Consider the following 21,229-nt stretch of genomic DNA (forward strand, 5'->3'; position numbering starts at 1 on the left):
TACATTCCCATGTGAATCGATAAGGTTAAATATGAATGCACTGAACCACATCTCAGTTTCAAAAAAAATACACAGACTGCCCATTCGTACCTCATCTGTCTTTTCTTGTCTTCGCCGCTGAAGCCTCTCCACGTCATCAATTTCATACACTTTGATCTCAAAAGGCTCTTTCAGTGGCCCGGACATAGGGGGAAGATCCACCCACTGACCCGTGGTGCCAGACTTCCCCAGGGAAGAGGTGTCCGGTAAGGGAGCTGGGATGAGACGTCTCCTCTGGAGGCCTGGTCCATGTGGATAGTCCAATGGAAAACATAAGGCAGGGTAGTAATTAGGACATGAAAATGTTACATGGATGAGTGAAGAAATAGCAAGCCAAAAATATACACAGGAATAGGAAAATTCCATGCTGTGCTGGTTATTTGTATGTTCATGTTTTTTACATTTTAAAAAAACCATGAAAGCAATATGACTATCAATAATATCAGGTCTTCACAGACAATAAGAGATGCCACTCACCATTTGACCTCTTCTTGGGTGCTTTTGAGCTCCTTGTGCGGCCAGAGGAGGACATCCCACTTTCACTCATGGAGTCATGGGCTGAAGAAGCACTACAGGTAGCTTCACTGTCACGGATCATGCTCTCATATCCACTGCTCCCTCCACTGTGGTAGAAGAGTGCAGTTCGTCCCATGGCAGGAGGCAACTCTCCACTTAAGACACTACTGTTGTCACTTCCATGACCACTGCTGTAGCGCTGAGGTCTTCTGGGGGCTGTGATCTTACTATATGGAGATGGGAGAATGGGGATTGGGGTATGCTTGTCATCATTGAGGTTCACTCCACTGTCATTGCCACTGTCTGAATCACCTGAGCCCTTTGCATGTTTCCCAGAAGGATTGGCCAAGGCCAACTCACTAACGCGACTGTTTGCTGCCCGCATTGCTTGCTTGGTACCCATTATTGTTCCCCTTGTAGATTTACCATTGCCTCCTACTGTTGCTCGAGGTAATGCAGTCTTTCCTGATGGTGGAAGGTTGGCATTCCTTGTTGTAGGTACCACAAGAGATTTGGTGGATGAGCTCAGAGCTTTGGAGTTGCTTGCAGATAATGTACGAGCTTTGTTTGCATTAACAGGTATTTGTCTTGTGTTAAGGCTACCTTTGACAATCCCACTTTTTACAGTGGTTACTGGGTTTATACAAGAAGGTGGAGAGGTAGCAATTGGGGAAGAGGTCGCAACGGGTGATCCAAACCTAACGACAGACTTGCTTGACTTGCTGTTGAGACTAGCACCACTGTTTTCTCTACTAAGAGCAGGTTTTGACCCTAGAGATGACAAACTGTCACATCTTTCTAGAGATACCTGGCTTCCATAAAGCTGCCCTGTATCACCTCTAGCTCCTCTAGCTTTGAGACTAGAGGTTGCTTTTATCAAACTATGCTCTGACTTTAAGTTTGATGTTCTTAAACTATTTGAATCACCTCTAAAGCTAAGATCAATATCATCCTCTAAACCTGTAGCCCTTGGTCCTAAAGACTTTCCTGCCTCATAAGCAGACTTTAAGGCACTTGAGGGAAACAGGATTCGATTCTTTTGATCTAAACTAGATTTGCGAACTGGAGGAGGAGGTGGTGAGACATTGCCAGGTTTTGAGATACTCTCCTCCTGCTTGCTTGCTTTTCCACTTTTTCCTAAAGAGGCAAACTTTAAACTTCCTCCTGAAGAACCAATATCTTGAGCAAGCTTGACTTCAATTGATGAATGTATGACTGGAACTGTCCCAAGTGTTGTTGCACCTCGTCTGAGCTGTGGCATCTTACTTGGGGATTCCATCTTCCTGTTGTTGCTGGATTTTTCACACCCGTCCACCACCCTTTGGGATGGATTTGACCCTAGTGTTTTGGGTAATCGAGGTACACTGTTGCTGCTTGTGCCTGCTTTTCTTGCAGGAATTCCACTCAGTCCATTTTTAACCAGTCTGGATGAACCTGAATTAGAGGTTACAGAAGGCTCCAGTGAACAATCTACTTGGTGCCATGGATCTGGTATGCAGTCTTGCCTTGGTGGCTCACGTCTCCAGTTGCTACTGGAGCTGCTTCCGCTGATACTGCTACTCTGGGTTGCGAATGAGGTAGGTTTTAATTTCCTGGAAAGACTACACTGGACAACTTGAGAATCTTGAAAAGACTTGGGATCAGATAAATGAATGGTATTTGCCTTTGCCAGCTTTGGTAAACTTTTGGCAGACTGCTGTGGGGCCTCTGGAGATGATGGACACTTGCTAAGAGAGAGTTTGTTTGATATAGCACTGTCACTGTCCAAATCTGAAAAGCTACAGCCACTATCATTGAGGGAGTTTTTAGGTTCCTTTTGTGGGCTGCTTTGGAACATCCTAAGAGAATCAAGGTAGAAGCTGCTGTCTGGGCCTGTATGAGTACCTTGAGGGAGAAAGACATCTACTGTTTGGGCACCTTCACTCTCCAGAGTACAGACACTTACTTCACTAAGCCATGAAGTGATAGAAGAACCACGGCTGCCAAGTGAAGTGCATGCTTGCTCCTGTAAAGGTGTCACCATTTTAATATTTGACTCTGAGGTACCAACATTGCATGTATAGGCATCAAATTCATCATTGATACTGCTAATAATGCTTACTGGTCGTGATCCAGAGGCAAGGGCCTGTAGTGAGCAATCACTATTGAAACTCACAATACTGGAGGGCCTTCCATTGTCAACAATGTTGCCAATTGATAACTCTTCTACAAGAGTAAATACTAGCTCATCCTCACCATTTAGCTCAACTGGCTGTTTAAGGGTTACAGTTGTCCTTAATATGTCTTTCTCCATGCACCTTTCCCTAAGATTAGACCTCATTTCCCCTGAAGTTCTGGAATTAAGATTATGGATTTTTACAGTTGATTTCTCATTTGAATCCCCTCTTTTTTGATGACTCATCCCAATTGGTGGTATTCTTGTGGCAGACTTTTCTTCACTTTCACTACTGACCCTGACATAGTCTTTTTGTTGTGGAGGTGGAGGAGCAGGCTTAGGTAACTTCTTAGTGAAAAATACCTTTTCCCTAACCACAGGCTCTGAGTTTTGGGATACTGTTGGTTTACTTTGTTTTCCTGGAGTGCATAGGAGTGCATCATTATCTGATATTTGCACCTTTTCACCATCTGCACTTGTCCTACTTTCAGATATGTCTCTGAGATCTTTGTCCAATGTGGCACTTTGCAACATGGAATGTTCTAATTTGGATTTGTGTTTTGGACTGCCAGGTAGTTTATTGGCAACAGAACTTGACTTTTTGGATATGCTGTCCTGTGTTGGTAAGATTGCTTTGGTAGGAGTCTTGGGAGAAACTGAAACGCAGCCAGAGCCTTCTTTCAACTTGGTTGCATCACGATCCATTTTAGGGCTTGCAGAATTCCCTCCAGATTCTCCAACAAAGTCTGTAGGTTCCTCACTACCATCGATACATTCTAATCGTTCCTGAAGCTCAGCAAAGGTGTTACATTTGAAGTGATCACGGTCAACTGGCCCTTCTTTCCCTCGTTGCTTACGGTTAAGAGAGGGGATGATGGGAACAAATGCTGGGGGTCCTTCGTTGTCACTGAGCTCCCGATCAGAGATGGCAGCACCACCAGGGCCAACATAAATTACAGTGTCACATGATTGCTCACTACTTGAAGAGTAGTCAGGATCACTGAGGAATGATGGTAGATCTGGGTCAAGAGCCACGGTGCGAGGATGGAAGGGCCGCAAATGTGGTGGTCGACGGATCCTTCCTTCATCACAGGAACTCTCTCCTCCAGAGGAACTTGATGCATACTTGACAAAAGACAAAGTATCAGTTAAAAAAAAAACTCTGGAACTCTGGTGTGGTATAGTTGTACCCATTTCACAAGTATGAACACAAGGGCAATACATCAAGTGACTTTTTGTTTTATTTCTATGATAGTATACTTACGATACTGAATTACATTATAATCTCAATTACAATCTCATTATAACTGATAAGGTTAATATGGACGAAACGTATTTCTATGTATTCATTCCTAGGCAGTTGTTTTTACTTGGTCTACAGCTGGATTTTAACTGGATTTAATTAGATCCTCCAAATACAATATATAATTAGTTTACGAATTCCTGATTTCTAGTAAGTTAAAAATGTACCTTTGATTTCTTTTTCCTCATACGATGGATTCGGGAGGCCAGCTGAATAGTGGTAAGAGACTCTGAATAATTGGCAGGGGAGTCAGAGATGTGGGCAATCATGGTTGTCCTGCAGTTGATGTTCCCCAAGGAATCTCGCAGTAACATGGTGAGCTTGCTATCCCTGAAAAAATACATTTTCATTGTCAGCATAAACATAGGTTGATAGATTGTCAGCAGAAAGTCAGCTGTTTACTCAAGTACTGAGGAAGCCTGGCTGAAAACTGTTCTCTAAAAGTGCAGAACTGTCTAAAGGTTCACTATACAGTCCTGCCATGAACAGGTTTTAGAATGGTGAGAAATAAGGCATATGCAACACCAACAAGATTGCTCTATGAGTTCAGCAAAATACAACAGTGCATTAGTCAAACAATAAACCTGTCAACACAAAGATCACAGGTACAAGCTTGTTGCTCACATTGTTTATTATGCGCTCAAATGCTTCAGTATTACATCCTCTATAAAAACGCAGAAAAGATTCAGAATGATCTATTTATGCTAGTAATGCTATTTGATTCAAAATCTTACCAAAGATGCTAGGAACATATCTACACATTTTAAGCAACATGACCCATTTTGATTTTTTCTTACCTGTATGGAACATGTTTAGCTCCATTGGCCAAAGCCAGTATCACGTTTCCTAATGCAGTCAGAGACAGACACAGACCTCCTCCTGCGTCCCTGCTCTTACAAAGCACCTTCTCACAGCTTCCCAGGTCAATCAGATGCAATCTGCTTCTACCACCAGACACTGATAGAGGGTAAAAAAAAGAGAAAATGAAAGGTGATCCCTGGTGTCCTGCACTGCAACCAATGCAAATATACTGTCCTTCCACAAATAAAAATGAATTATAGTTAAATTTACATCAGCTCTGCTTTGATCTAGCAAATCACATTCATTGTACATGTTAATTATAACAAAATCAACACAATACTGTTCATGAATATTTAGAGAGATAAAAGCCAATAAGCAAAAACAAATAGAAGAGTAAATGACAATTAGTTAATTCCCAAAGCTCATTGCAAATAAAACTACTTACATTATGAAGTTTAATTCCAAAGTATTATGGTTGCAGACAAAGCAAACTTTACCAAACAAAATAAATGAGCACAGCACAGTTCATTACTTGAGAGGGCAATATCTCATTCTGTACAGATAATTCCAGCTTAACCATCCTTGTAATGGAAGATACAAACACACTGTCAACCTCACTCATTACCGATAACACTGAAAGTTCGAAACGCTGCCAGTGCGGTTATACCACGCTGACGACACTCCCACACTGAGGTAATGTCGGGCAGATTGAGGAGTGGCAAATAACAGATATATTAATAAACATCCCCAGAGAAGACCTGCGGCTGACAAGACCGTGTGTGATTTATTCATGAGTAGTTACCCAGCCCGTTATGATTCAAAGACAGAACAAGCTGGCCTAGATAAACACCTATGTTCACACTATGCTATAAATATATAGACAAGTGCGTCTCATCTTTGTGAGTGATCAACTGAGTTATCAACTCATCTTTGCCCTGCGGATATAACAGACTGTTGACACAAACTAAAGGTTAACTGTGTGTTAATCTAGATGCCGTACTAACATCAAACTTTTCAATGATTTTATCCCCAGTTATGCCTAGAGAGGGCATATACAGTACTTCTTGCTCAAAGACTATAAGAAGGACAGTAAAAGACCTTCTTAATTCATGGTTCAGCTACAGTTGTTTTATTTCGCACAAAATCATACAGAAATATGACTGCTGAATTGACAATCGACCAACACTATATTATTACACATGATGTTACAGAGAAACCTTGAAACACTATATCATTATGTTTGTGAAAAGCAGGAGTAACCTATTCCCTCTATTCCTAGTGATTGTCTGCCATTTGCAGTAGTTTTTTTTGTTTGTTTTTTGCAAGTAGGTTAAAATCAGCAGGCTTGATGAAGCCATTTAAAGAACCTTCCATGGCAATTTCACAGTTATGGGATGGTGACAAACACTGTATTTACCTATGCAAATTTGCAGCATGATGGCTCAGTGACAGGTACCTCTATACTATGATTAGAGCTGTTAGCTGCTCATGAATTATTACTATCTGTTAAAATTCCCATTAAAGTTTAATGAAGTGGTCAAAGCAGACATGATTGATTTCCCTCCTACCACGATGGAGAGAGAGGCAAATTGAAGGGATTCTGGTAGCTCTATGATTTGGCCTGTAATATCGCAGCTATTACATTAATAAGCTTGAGAATTATTTTCCCTTTCACTGGGAAAATGAGGAGGAGGAGAAGGAATTAGACTAGACTGAGTATAATCGATTTAGCACACGCAGAGTCTTCAACAACGGTATCATTTCACACAATGCAAACACATGACTTACTTCCACCCTTGCCGCTCTTCTCCATGCGGTACTGGTAGATGTGTAAGGTGAACAGCATGTGAGAGTTGCGGCGGTCTTCCTCATCTGCGTCTGGTCGGTTGGTGCTACGTGCTGCGATGGCGGCATCAAGAAACAGGGCGGCCTGCTCTGCAGTGGGAGCCCTTAATTCACTCTGGTTTTGGAGCTACAACATGGAAAAGATTTTTAGGTGTGTGTGTAAGAGTGGGATTTATTCGGGCTTATGCTGACAACAAGTGAAAAGAAACATGACTAGAGCTGGTTAGTCATACCAAAATCTTGGTGCGACTTACTTTATTTTATGAAAAAAAAAAGTTTTTAAAGGAATATATATATACTTTTATATACTTTAAATAAATGTTTTTTTTTTGTATTTGGAACTTTTAATTAAATAAAAAGTTTAATAAACCTTTACTTAATAAAATTAATTATAAGCATTAAATAGCAAAACAATTATATGAATAGTTAATTTTTTTTTTTACAAATGTTATTCAAATTAAAAACATTATTTAATGACTCCATTCTGACTACATAAACCAACAATTGCAGATTTTTAAAAGTCAGACGTGGTAGAAATAGAATCTTCAAGTGTCAACTTCAAATTGTACTTTTTTTACTGTATTGTCATAAGGCTTATTCCTAGTTGGAGTTGACAATGAAGAAGATCAAAATAGCTGAGCCTCTTTACACGGTTCTAGACAATTAAATTGAGTCTCTGAGGCAATCAGAGAAACAAATATGCCCATAGAGGGAGAATGATTACTGATGAGAGTGAGTGGTGGATAAAGAGGGCAAGAGTGCAGCATCTCTGCTCCCTCAAAAAGCCTGATGGAACAAAGGGAATGAAACATTCACTGGCCATATTTATGGTCTTCTTCAAGGAAACGTGCAATTAGGTTGAATCAAATGGATATCAGATCCCTGCAAATTTTTCCTTGCTATTCCTTATAAGCTTACTGACTAAATCAGTTGAACCTTTTTTTTTTTAAAAGCAGCCATCAAAAGCATATTCCTTTAGAACAATAGTGTCCATTTTCCAGCAGGGTTCGCCAACCGCCTGTGGCCAACGAGCCACTCTAAAACTAAAGTGAGGAGAGAATGCTGTTCAAACCCACTCCCCAGATTTGAACTTCACAGGCCTCTAGGCAGTCTTTGATGTGCTGCTTCATATGGACCCCCCCCAAAAAAACAACATCTGATGCCAACACCTGGCAGCGCTTTTAACTACCCCTCTACCTACCCCCAAACTCTACCTACCCCCTTCTGATAGTTACCCCCTTCCAATAGAAGGTAAGGGGGAGGGTGAAACAGCACAGCAGCCCACCCAGATGGATCCTGATGGTGCACTGAATAAAAACAACCACCTCGACATCTGGCCTTTAATTTCAGATTTAGTGATTAAACTCAGCTAAAACTAATCTATAATAACTTCAACTGTTAAGTAAGGTCCAGCTAAAATTACTAAACAACTTAACTGGATGTACAAATATAATACAATTATATATATATATGTATAGAAATAGAAAATATATTTATTGTGTTTTATATTATAAATATATATTTTTGTAAGTTTATACTTTATTATTTTTATACTATACTTTTTTACTAGTGCTATCAATTCATGATAAATATACAGTATACAGTACACACACATATATTATGCATGCAAAAATTAAATTTTGAAACAGTGATTAATCATTTGATTGCATTATTACATTTTACAGTACAAATAATACAGAACTCAAATTACACACACTACCTATTTTGACTGATTGATTGTTTGATTTTGGATTCACGGGGGCTTTATCAGGAAAAAGAAGAAAATTTGATGTCTAGGTGGGGTGTTCCTGACCTGTGTGCCGCAGATGGGGTCCTCACGCAGGTAGACGCCAGGCGACTGGCCGTCCTGCAGACTTCCTGTGGGCACATCAGAAAGCAGGTCCTGCAGGCTCTCTTCCTTGCCGTAGATTTCCACGGCTGACACCCGTACCGAAAAACGCGTGCCAGTCTTCTCCTTGCGCTCGTTGATGAGCTTGAACAGCCAGGAGATGGCACAGGGCGCAATGCCAAGGCTCTGCGTGGAGCCGTCCGTGCCAATCATGGTGTATGTCTTGCCTGGTGAGAGACAGAGAGAGAGAAAGCTGTTGAATCTGGCAAGGTGATGAAGATGATGAGCACTCAATGAGCAAGGGTTTTAAGCACTGGTATTTCTATCACTGATTTGATGAGATATCCCCTTTGGATAATAAACCACTAATCATAACACGTTATTAGTACTGGAATAGCATCTGATGATAGGTTTAAACTGCTGACTCAAGGTCCTTGCATACAAAGTCGCATTTCTTTTTTTCGCCATCGTTTCCTATTAAAATACTTGCTACGGATGCAAAAGAAAAAAGAAAATTTTTTTAAAGAGTTTGAGGCAGTGTGTAAGCGTGATTTACATGTGAGATCACATTTACTTTTTATCGTGAGGAACTTTCAGAGATGGCAAAACGATCTGAATAGTAAAATGTAGCCGTTTGCATCATGCTCGTTGGCCCCACCCACAAATCCCATCAGTCCAAAGTTTCATACAGTCACCAAATATGATTAGCTGTGATCGCATTGCACAGCACTTTTGCATCCGCTCTGAACTGACAAATTGTTTATCATTGGGACCTTGCATCGCATCTTGTTTGGAGTGTAATTTTATTCTTATTTTTCTTTATTTTTCAAGTTTGTTTTCCTTTCATCAAAATCTAATTACTTTCTCTACCGTGTAGTAGTTTTGTTAGCATAACCGAGGCTGTACGGAAGGGTAAAATAAGAAATAAGTTCTTATGTTAAAATGTAAATAATTAATATATGGAATGTGTATATGTTTACAATAAAACTGTATCTCAGATACAGGGAAATCCCTGCTTTATTTCCCTTTAAACATATGTCACAATTTAAAGTATCAATTACACAATTAAAAAAATGAAAAATAGTGATGAATATTGTTCCATATGGACAGTCTGGCTTTAAAAGATTCATAAATAATGCTTAAATACTTAGACTGCATGTAGTAAATGATGCAGGAAACCATCGCAACATCTAACAAGCATAATTGGCAATAGTGCAGAACTCTGATGCAGTCTACTGTGAGGGTCAATTAGTCAGCTTTTAATTACACTCTATAGCCTCTGGTCTCTCATAGACTCACACACACAATTAAATGCCCCACTCATGCCCATTCTGAAAAGCAAAAGCACTTTTTTTGACCTTCGGTTTTGATATTAAGCATCAAAGTGTGTTGCAAACTGCGGAACTAGATCAGAAGGTGATATATTCACTTAAAGGCAAAGTATTAAGGATGACTTACCAACATTAACATGACCAAAGCAGAAAATACACCCATCGGCTCCATTAACCACTGACTGAATAACTTCAGCCACTGTCCCTGAGCAAACTTCAGCCTGTGGAAAACAATGAAATACTCAAAACATGTCTGGTATTATAATATGTTAACACTTGCATAATATAGCAAATCAATGAGGTACAAAATGCATATACATACATACGTGCATTTATATATAAGCATGCTATAAAAACAAAAAAAAATATGTAGACATACAAGATAATTTTAAAACATACTTTGTTGTTGTTGCCAGTACAGTATTTAAATAAAGTTTTTTTAAAGCTCACTATTCTGTACTGAGGAAAATGTTTATTATGTGTAGACTATTAAATGTTATTAACATGATTATGAAACATTATAAGTCTAAAGAGCTGTGTACATTAGAGTCTTAATAATCAATGTTCGGGTGTTTTTAACATTCAGCTGAGCTGTGAAATGTAACCAAATTTTTTTTGGCAGAGTAGACAGCCCTTAATTTTTTTCTTTGATCCGGTGATCATTGATTTCTTCACGAGCAAAAGAAAAGCACAGAAAGCTCCAACAAGGCAGATCCTCATCACAGATTCATCAGACATGGGGGTTTTACACCGGCTGCACTGTGTGGCCATAACGCTACAATCTGTTCCACTAGCCCTAGTCCCTGGAGACAATTTGGGACTGCAGCAATTTCCTCCCATACATCATAACACACACACATTCTTACAAAAAACAGAACAACAGCTCAGTGCTTTGCTAAGAAATATGTCCCTGCAGCCCTACTAAACCACACACACAGTAGATTTAGAGGATTTACAGTTACATGGCTTCACTGGCACTGAGCACGGAGACCTAAAAGCCTTCTGCTGGCCATGAGTAAAGGAACTCCTAATCGAAAAGCTCCACAGATCTTGTCTTATGCAAGTTTTTCAACTGAAAATTTCGACAGTTGCAGCAAACTACTGTTACAGCAAAGTAAAATGGCAACATTTGGAAAATATACGGAGTAACTAGTTTCTATAATAGTGTTTGTTGTTAGCATGTTAAGCTAAGCTAACAACATTATACGTCATTAAACACAGTTAACACATATACTGTGTAAAGTAGTTGTTTAACTGAACTATTTTATTTATTTTAGTACAGAATGAAATGTACTGACAATCAGCATTCCTTGTCATATTTGAACCACAATTATTTTACTATACTTGTCACAGAGCATGTCTTAACCCCAATGCATACTTTCTTTTCCCCAAGTACACAAAACTAGCATAGTAACAGCCATTTATTTTGTGTTTACTGTGGTTTATCTGCGTTTATCATGACTATTGTTATTTGGTTTTATTTGTAGTAAAACCATTGTTAATATTCAAAAGGGTTGTGTGAGGGGAATTACCTACAAATCCAACACAAAGACATTTTATCAGTCAATACTTGGACAAGGCTGAAACTTTCTATTTACCTGTTTTCCACCAACATGGTAGAAACATGGCTGTGAAACATGGTTGTGAATTAGGATGCCTTCTTTGAGCTTTTAAAATGTTACATGCTTAAAATGTTAAAATTATCTAAAATCCATGGTATTTTAAAAGACACCACAATGTCCTCTGCCTATCTTTACTTATGGCATATTTTAAAGCAGAAACTTTTCTTATGGTTCTTTACATAAGTACTTCAAGTGACAACCTTATTAGTCTTGAAGTGGCATATCTAAATCGTTCATCGTTTCTCCTGAAGTTCCTCTTCCCTATTTGTTAGCCACTTATCTTAAGATGGATGCCACCGCAGCTTTGGAGGACAGATAATGAACTGTGAATGAGCTGCTAAATATGCGACTCTGGAATTCAAACTATTTTCTATACTTAAAGAAACAGCTGTTGGGTTCATACTTTGAAGAACGGTGGTGTCCTAAAACAGGCCTTTTTGCATTAAGCCCCTTGCACTGCAAAGAATGTGTGTGTGCTTCTCAAATATCGTTTTAACACTAACAAAATATTTTCACTTCAAAACTCAAATGGCAACAAAATGATATCATCTTCACAGCGGCTCTTACTTGAGAGGCATCTTGGGAAAAAACAGAGTCGAAGGCAAACATCTTTGGGGCGGGCAGCACTGCTCGTCTATGCACTGAGGTGGGCTGTGTGTTGAGTGAGGGATCGTAGAGGGTCAGTTGTTTCTTACGAGTGTCCACCTTCAGGAATGACAGGGACTCGGATGAATCCACAATCCCCAGTGATGGACAGATCCGCATCATTACTTTGACCTGGAACAAAAAAAAAAAAAGAATGCTATTGAAGCGTAAGCACAAGCAGACATTTCCATTGACAATGTAATATAACATTGTAGGTCACATAAAGTGATTGATAAGTTGATGACATGAAAGGGTTTTCATGATTCCAGAGCAAAAATCGTCCAAAAAAATGTTTAGATTCATGTTGGTTTCATTTAGTTTTGGCAAAAAAACTCAAATTCTTTTGATAAAACCATCTGCCAAATGTATACATTTAAATGCCATATTAAATGTCATTTGGTGTAACCATGAATTAAAAATTAATGACATATTTTCCTTACACGTTGAGAAAACATGTAAATAAACAATGCAATAACAATTAATAAAAACAAAAAAGTCCTGGTAAGTCATACCACACGACATTTTACAAGCTGAGCTAACATATATCCTTGTCATAAAAAGGTCAAAATAATTTGACATTTCATGCTTTTCCCTCCAAAAAATGTTTCACCACATGACACATGAGGAAGTTCCATGATATTTCAAATATTAATAAACCTACCCCCTAAAAATATATATATATAATAAAATAATAAATAACAATGTAAATGCAAATTATTGTTATTAACACCTGTAATTATTGTTCTTAGATATTTACTTAATTTGCTTAATAAACAGCCCCATTCATATGGTATCAGGACAGTTGTATTAAGAAGTTATTTCCCCAAAAAGTTTAATTTAAAATGTGCTGATCACAAAAGAGGTGTGACTTGTATTTTTGATGTAGTAAAAAAAGGTAAAGAAAAAGATTATATCATTATCCCTGTATATAAAAAAATGCTGCTGCTGTTTTAACAATATCTGATTTTATAAGTTTGACAGCTGATAAAGCAAGGGAACTTTTTGTCAAAGGAAAAAAAAGTTTATCGTATCATCACTGTTGACCACACACAGAGTGAACTAACAAAACCAGCCATTAACAAATGCACTGCCTGTAATACCACATATTGTCACGGTTGCGTCACGGTGCACTGCTAAGTCCATTTGCAGCAAATACAGTAAAGCAAAACAAACATACTGTAAGAGAACCTCATGCCCTTAATGCAGCATTCAGAGCTGCACAAAACCACAGTATTCCACGGGTGATTTGTAGCAGAGATATAATTACAACATTCGGGCTCCAGTGCTACGAAACAATGTCTGCACTGCTGATCCTATTCCACGGCACCCGGGGCCAAGCGGCATGCCTGCGCCACAGCGGCGGCCTGGCGTGAACTCCCCCTCACCGCTCCACAGGGGCCGATTACACTGATGGACATGTGCACGTGGTGAACGAATTACGCTGGCCGTGACATTGGAAATAGGCTTCCATATATGACTGGCCCCCGAATGGGACCAGCCACCCAGACACCACAGAACTGAAGGCTTGGGTTGAACCATTGAGTTTTACATTTGTTGGCAATTTGATACGTGAGGAGAGTTTGATCCGTCTAACGCGGCTGCTGGCTTCACACCTCCTAAACTCTAGAAACGATGTCCCGCAAGTTTCTGAGGCAATCCAAACTGCAATTATCTTGATGTGTCAAAATCTACTGACAACTTGTGCTCTGTAAGTTTTGAGGCATCTACAATAGCTTTGAACGAGGAACAGACAAAAATATAAAGCTGACTAATACAAAACATTCAAGTCAAAGTTTCATTGTATGAAAGATTCGTTTTTGTGGTGTGTTTTATCTTAGTCAGCATTTAATAATTTTGTTAATTTTAAAAAAATTGGGTCACTTATTCTTTGTAATGTATATTTGCTTTTTGGGCCTAAGTCAAAAAAAAACTTCCCCATTATTTGCGCAATGACATTTGCATACATTCAAACATGCATGTCACAACTGGTCACAAGAAATGTAAGAATTAATAGCACCAAAATTATATTGGTTATGAAATGTTCAAGGGATTTCAGAGCTATTTTCAGTTTGTTCTTCACACACATCTATTGCATGGTCTCTTAAGACTTGGAATAGAGTGCAAGAGTCATAAGATCCACTTTGATGTTTTTTTGGCAATTTTTGGAGCGTGACAGCCACTGGAATTACAGCACATGTCTTGCATCCTTCTGGACAATTTGGTCATTGTGCAAACAAAATGGTTACAGACGGCTGGGCCATTATTCTAATGCCCATAGCTTTTTATAGTTCTCCCAAAAGCTGCCAACAACTGGAGTCCATTCAGGCAGCATCAGATGCGTGTTTGCAGTTGTAGGAAGAGGAAGCTCATTAGTGAGGCTGGGATGTAATGAGTCCATTCTCAGTGGGTACTTATCAATCATTTCAGCAGGCAACAGCGTCTGGCATGATGTTCTACAATCATCTTTCAGAGCAGGTGGCATCTAATCTGGAACAAATCCTATCCATCACTATATATATACTATAATACGGTGCTAAAGACAAACCCTCTGGACAATGAGGAGGGGTGGCGTGTAGATGGTGAACAACTTGCTACTCTTGGCCACGATCCCATTCCGAGATCCCAAATACACAATCTGCTCATAATCAGCAAAATAACCATCACTTTCTATTTGGGTTCGTCTGAATAGTGGATAATGAGCATTGCAAATATCCAGCATAAGACTAATGGTGAGAATTCACAATCAGCAATGGTTCAGTTAAAAGAAGAAAGTGTTTGTTGTAGTGCACTGATGTGGTGCAGTGGGTGCCTGACCTTGCCCATGCCAGGGTTCTCCTTGGCCTTTGACCCCGCCCTGAGCAGACATGGTGGAGCAGGTGGAGGTGAAAACTGAAGGACAGCACTAAAGTTAGTGGGGTAGATGGAGGGCTCCTGGGGGTATACCAGTGGAGGCTGCTGCTTCTTCCGTTTGGATGACAGATTCAGCTTCTGAGCAGCCCTGAGACAACAGAAGAGAATATAACACAGATTAAAAGCTTATAATATTGAGTCAAATGAATGCAGATTTTTCAGTTTTTCACATTTTTTTTTACTTTAGTTGTGTAAACAGATCGTCGTGCAATTCACACCAGAACCATAATCATGATAGCCTGTGTTTACCAAAAAAAGAAAGCGTAAAGGTATCACATTAATGATATATCACAATACAGTTATTTTCATTTTAAATAATGTCTTAATGTTAACAAAATTTTTAATACCAAAGAAATGTTATAGTTCTATTATTAGTGGTGTCAAAATTAGCGCGCTGACACACGATGACACGTGATTCATTTTTTCAGTTTAACGCATTTAAAATATATACCGCAATTAATGCAGGAGCAGAGCTAGGGTTAACTGATGCTTTTTCTCTTGACAAGTAGTGCATTTATTCAGCTGCAGAATGTCTTTGATCACATCAACCAGGAGACGTTTCAGAAAGGCAATTAAAGCTGTCTTAAAACATACATGTATGTAATATATTCCTTTTATCAACGTTACAAAAGAGATTTAGTCGTGCTGTGAGAAATTGTCAGTCTTTTGTTGTTTGATTAACATGAATGACAGACAGCGGGAATATTAGACTGCTGTCACTTTAAGAGCTGCTTAGATCCGATATACTGCTACACGTTTTCTTTCTCAGCTGTTTGCTTCCACATAAGACCTTAATTGCTGCTGAACTGAGGATATTGTTGAGTGTGACGACAGTCTAAAAATCTCTGTCAGTGGCCAAAAGTCGATGGCGCTCTTTGGAGAATTTAATTTAAAAATAAAATGTGTGGAACGAGGTATTTTTAGCATTACAAACAAAGGTTCATTGAAGCCGTTGAATGAAATCTCTCAATTCAAGTTGCTCTGTCAAAGGGGGTTCTATTCAAATGAAGCCAAATCCCATTGTCGCCACAGCGAAAAAATGATTTTCCAAGGAACCCTACACGTTTTAAGAATATTCTTTTTCACTCAGACAGAGGGGTGCGTGTACGAAAATCATTTTTAGTCTTTTCCTGATTGATTTAATGGTAGAGCTTGACATTTAAAACTCAATGCTACAAAATCAGACCTGAAAGGTCAAAAGCCCCCTATTGCATTGCCAAAGTAAACACAGACCAACTCGCTCTTTCTCCACAGGCTGCCTTCCCCCTCTTTATTTCACAACTAAATAGGCACACTGTGCTCAGAAACCCTTGACAAATGTCCTCTAAAAATGTAAAACTGGGTCTAATGGGGGTCAGACCTGTAGTTAGCCCTAACATTAGCCGTTTGCTAAGTCTGGCTTTACAGTGATCCAGTTACAGTCTGGAAATTAATCTAAAAATCTATGTGAGATGTCAGTACTGGACTCCAAAAACAGTGGATGAAGCCGTAGTAATGGTGGTGTCAAGAACTTTTCCCAAGCAGCAGCTACCTTCCCAACAAGCTACATAAGACTGAACTTTTCAATAGTTTGTGGTGTTCGAATGAACCTATGAGTAAAATCATAGCATGGGACGAACAAATGAATGTAAGTGAGGGAAAATGAAAGATTGGGAGCGAGAGAGAGAGAAAAACCCAAAAGCTATCAAGTGACATTTTGGGGCTTGGCTCACATTAAGAGATGCATTAAGGCTGTTCTCTTGGGCTGAAGTGTAACAGTGGAGAACTAACTAAAACAAAGCTGTCCGCAGCAGTCTTTAGTCTTTAGCCGAATGTTAACACTAAATGCAGCAAAAATCAAAAGTGAAGTACACTGAAAATCACACTCTGAACAATACTTAAATGCTAAGAGCACACATTACAGTAGCACATTGGATCTCTAATGTAACTGCCATGCCATTTTTGCTTTTTTATCCCACACATTTTGGATTTTTTTTTTTTTAAAAGTATAATAACATATAATGTAATATTTGACTATATGTTGTTAACTTTAGGTGAAATACTCTTTTTAGGAAAGGTTTAAATTTACAGACTTTATAAAAAATGTCATGTGGTGTAACTATCAAGTACAAGGTAAGCACTTGTTAAAATTTTCTTAATTATTAATAAATATGTTTTGTTACGTATAACATTTCACAAACAGAAATTGTTCTATTCTTAAAGAAACGGGCTGACCTTGACACAGATATTGCCTGTTTTTTTACCCCTGCAATGTTTCCGCATTATGGATGTTGCACCGCATGACTTTATTGGTTGGTAAATAAATAAATAACTGTCTTCTTTTTTATTTTATCATTTCATACTATTAATTACATTAATTTCGAAGATACAAGTGTCACATGTTTATACCATTGTTTAGAGATTACCCATAAAATGCTTCTGTCAATTATTCCTACAATGCAAAAGTGATGGATTTTGAATTGTGTGCTAATAACCTGCGATAAGATCAAATCAAATGAAAGTCAGGAGATGGGAAAGCAGAAGAGAACAAGTGGGAGTCAGTAAAAGCTGGGCATTATAGAGTGCGCTTGTGACAATAAATGTCTGTCTTGTCTTTCTTTTTTTTCCTGAGACGCACAAGCACTGATCATTAGTGTAGGCACAGCTCTCTGGACGTTCATGTGTGTTCCACAGTATGTCTGGCAGTTCTACACCCCTTTTTTTCCTCTATCCTTCTCTGCATCACTCCATACCTCTAGAAGTGACAACCCCTCCCTTCCTCTTTTCTCTCCCTCCATTTTCTCCGCCCCACCCCTCTTTTCTGTAGCTCCGTTCGGCCCTCCGCGTCAGTCCAAGAGCGCACTCAGAGAACACACCGCTGGCTGATGAAATAATTATAACATCCAGGAGGAATACAGGAGCGGCCCCTCCCCGGGGGGGAACTGTGGGCCCACAAGAGGATGCAAGTGTGTGTGTGTGAGACTGTGCCTGCATGTGTACAAACAGATGAAGGGGATTGAAGAAATGTGCGAGCGATGCGTTCAGAAAGCATTATGAGTGAAAGGCATAAAGAAAAATAAACAGGAAAAAAAAACAGAAAGCAATAGACACAGAGAGATAGCGATACGGGCACATCAAGTTTTTGTATGTGACGTTATATGCATGTATTGTAAATGTATGAATGAATTAAAAAATAAATTAAAAAATCGCTACAAATATTAAAAACAAAAAAAAATAAATCACTTACGGCAAATTTCAACAAAGAAATTAAATTAATTTAGTTTTTAAAAATAAAAGTAGAATACTACAAGATGACATTTATTTCTATTTAAATAAATGCATCTACTACAGGGACTTTTAAATAAAAAAAAAAAAAAATATATATATATAAAAAAAAATATATATAATATATATATATATATATATATATATCAAATATCAAATGCTATATATATATATATATATATATATATATATATATATATATATATATATATAAATAATATATTTCTATTTCTATTTAAATAAATACATCTATTATAGGGACTTTTCATTGAAGAAAAATTATATATAAATCAATCAAATGCTTGTACAGTAATACAGCAATTCATTCAAATTCAGCTCAAACATTCTCAGCACGCACACCTGTACACTAATGCTAAAATTAATTGCTTGTTGAAGCACACATGCTCTCTCGCTCCCTCTCTCTTTTATTCTCTTCATCTCTTCATCTCCTCGAGAAAAAAAAAAATCTGTCTCAGTTCATGAATGGAGAGCGGCTATAAAGCACACGTCCATGTGCTTGCACTTTTTTACTTGTCCACCTGCTCAAACTCACTGCAGCACGCACACGCTACGCTAAACAAACAAGCTTTGACATGTTCCACAGTCAAGGAGCAATCCATACCCCAAGTATGTATAAACAATCAGACAGCAGCCTTTGTAGAGTTTGGCAGGTGAGCTCAGAGGACGGAGAAAGAATTCCTGGTGCTAAGACGGGTGTGTTGCAACTGACATCTATGGGTCAAAACCCACACACACACATACAAACACATACACACACAGAGAAAAAGCTTTAAAAGTACTCACACTTCTTTCCAATCCATCATCTAATGTATTCACAACTCATAGCCAGAACGATGCAGGCGGGACGCAAAAAAACGGTACTGTCTGTGTGTCCATACCCATATTTTGCCACCAAAAAAGAGCAATCTAGAAACAAACTAGTTAAAAAGTCACTGCAAGTGTATCTCCCGTAATCACTGCCCAATCACTGCCCATTCTGCAGATGATGGAAGTTTAAAGTCATGGCAGTTACATCCAGAACTTTTTTTTCTTCACATTCCCGTTTTAATTCCTCCTAGCACCAACCAGTGCGCACCAAACCACACTAGTGCTTCTGCCTGCCTTTAACGCTCTCTCTCTCCCTGGAACAGAGTGTGTCAGTTAGTCCATTTCTTGTGTCAGGCATCCTGGTCCTTTTTTGTCATCTGTCCCTCTTTTTATCGGTCTCTGGAATCCAGCAGTGGAGCTGCCGGAGGAGTGCTGGCAGCTGCCCTGCTCTCAAACACACGCGCACGATTCCTCCCTCTCTCTTTCTTTACACGGTCCAGCCCCTTTTCACTCCCCACGGCCAGAAAAGGAATCAGAGCTTTGCGAACACTCAGTCGCTCGCTCTCTCGCTCTCTCTCACTCACCCTTACACACACACACACATGCCCCTTACTGCATGAATTCTTCATGTGTGAAGGGTCTTTTTTTTATTCTACCCCAGACTTCAAACAGATTTGCTTAGTATGTGCTGCACGCCTGTCTGTTTGTCTATGTGTGTGTGTGTGTGTGTGTGTAACTGCTTTAGGTGTTTTGTATATCTGTGGAGAAGAGTGTGTGTTATTTTATGTGTGTTTATTTATTATTTATTTTTATTTTATTATTCTTTGTGTATATATATATATATATATATATATATATATATATATATATATATATATATAAAATCATTTATCATTTATTTATTTATTTATGCATAATATGTGTGTGTGTGTGTGTGTGTGTGTGTGTGTGTGTGTGTGTGTGTGTGTGTGCTATAGGTGGTTTAATGTGTGTGGAGGAAAGTGTGTTTTTATGTGTTTATTAAAAAAATAAAATAAAATACTTTTTATTAAATATTACTTTGGGGACAGTTTCACAAATGTATTTATTCATTCATTCATTCAGTGCATTACTTTAAAAATATATATATATATATATATATATATATATATATATATATATATATATATATATATATATATATATATATATATATATATAAATGCTATTTGCTCTGGAGACGTTTCTAAAAAAAGAAAAAGAAGAAAAGTTTACTTTTTGAAGAATTTAGCTGTTTAATGGTTTTCTTTATTTTATGGGAGCAGTATAACGTATTTGTGGGGGAGTGTGCATAAATGTATCTAAATGTATGTAAAAAAATTATGCTTTTATTGGAAAACCCTTTTTGACCATGCATAATTTGTTGTTTATTTATGTATATACACTTAAAAAATAAATCAATAAAAGCAGGGTAAAAATATTTAGTGTGAGTTGTGTGACCCTAGAGTGTTGCTATGCGGCTGCGAGTGACATGTTTGATTGGTTAGAACGGTAATAGCACACTTCTCTTCAACAAGCTGCGCAATTTGAGGATATCATTCACATCTATACCATAAACAATATAGGTGGAGTTACACGCTGAAAGTTAATACGGAGCGTTAGGGGTTTGTTCAAATTATTCTTAGCGAGAGCAGCTCACAAAAGAAAAATACAGGCCACGAGGAAGTGTGTTTGTCCACGTCCCGCACCTGTGTCTCCGTGTGTGCTCAAAATCTCATTAAGTGTTTGCATTGTGACAAACATAATTGTTCTGACGGGTGGGAAAAAGCTATTAATTATCGCGGATGTGAAATAAGCACACAGCATATGCTAGGTGGGGCGTAGTGTAGTGTGTTCAGGTGTAGAGAAAATCAAACATCTCTGGGCGACCACCACTTTAAAATCATATTCCAGACACATACGGTGCTTAGAGATGCCCTTGGCCTGTGGGTAAGGGCAAGATGGGGGGAAAGCAGCAGCTGGAACAAGTCTAAGCTCTTTATGTGAGAGAGAGATCTATTCCCTAAACTGCTAATTTGAGCCGAGGAGCAGGAGTGAGACAGAGAAAGAGAGAAAAGGAGAGAGAATGTTTGCGAGAGACTC

The 21,229-nt window shown here is 38.5% G+C and overlaps 1 protein-coding gene across 3 annotated transcripts in view; it reads right to left on the reverse strand.

Annotated features, from left to right (window-relative positions):
• LOC122362234 (kinesin-like protein KIF26A) overlaps positions 1-21,229 on the reverse strand; it is a 79,437-nt gene that overhangs the window by 3,968 nt on the left and 54,240 nt on the right. For 2 of the 3 annotated variants that reach the window (XM_043263588.1, XM_043263589.1), the window contains exons 5-13: positions 14,921-15,104; positions 12,029-12,238; positions 9,967-10,060; positions 8,473-8,735; positions 6,603-6,786; positions 4,811-4,970; positions 4,181-4,343; positions 517-3,835; positions 91-281 (exon numbers count right to left, since the gene is read on the reverse strand). In XM_043263588.1, the coding sequence (XP_043119523.1) occupies positions 91-281; positions 517-3,835; positions 4,181-4,343; positions 4,811-4,970; positions 6,603-6,786; positions 8,473-8,735; positions 9,967-10,060; positions 12,029-12,238; positions 14,921-15,104 (4,768 nt within the window). Of the gene's footprint in view, positions 1-90; positions 282-516; positions 3,836-4,180; positions 4,344-4,810; positions 4,971-6,602; positions 6,787-8,472; positions 8,736-9,966; positions 10,061-12,028; positions 12,239-14,920; positions 15,105-19,084; positions 19,270-21,229 lie in introns of those variants that run through there. The other variant, XM_043263590.1, reaches the window with a different exon arrangement.

Source organism: Puntigrus tetrazona, chromosome 17, assembly GCF_018831695.1.
Source record: "Puntigrus tetrazona isolate hp1 chromosome 17, ASM1883169v1, whole genome shotgun sequence".
NCBI lineage: Eukaryota > Metazoa > Chordata > Actinopteri > Cypriniformes > Cyprinidae > Puntigrus > Puntigrus tetrazona.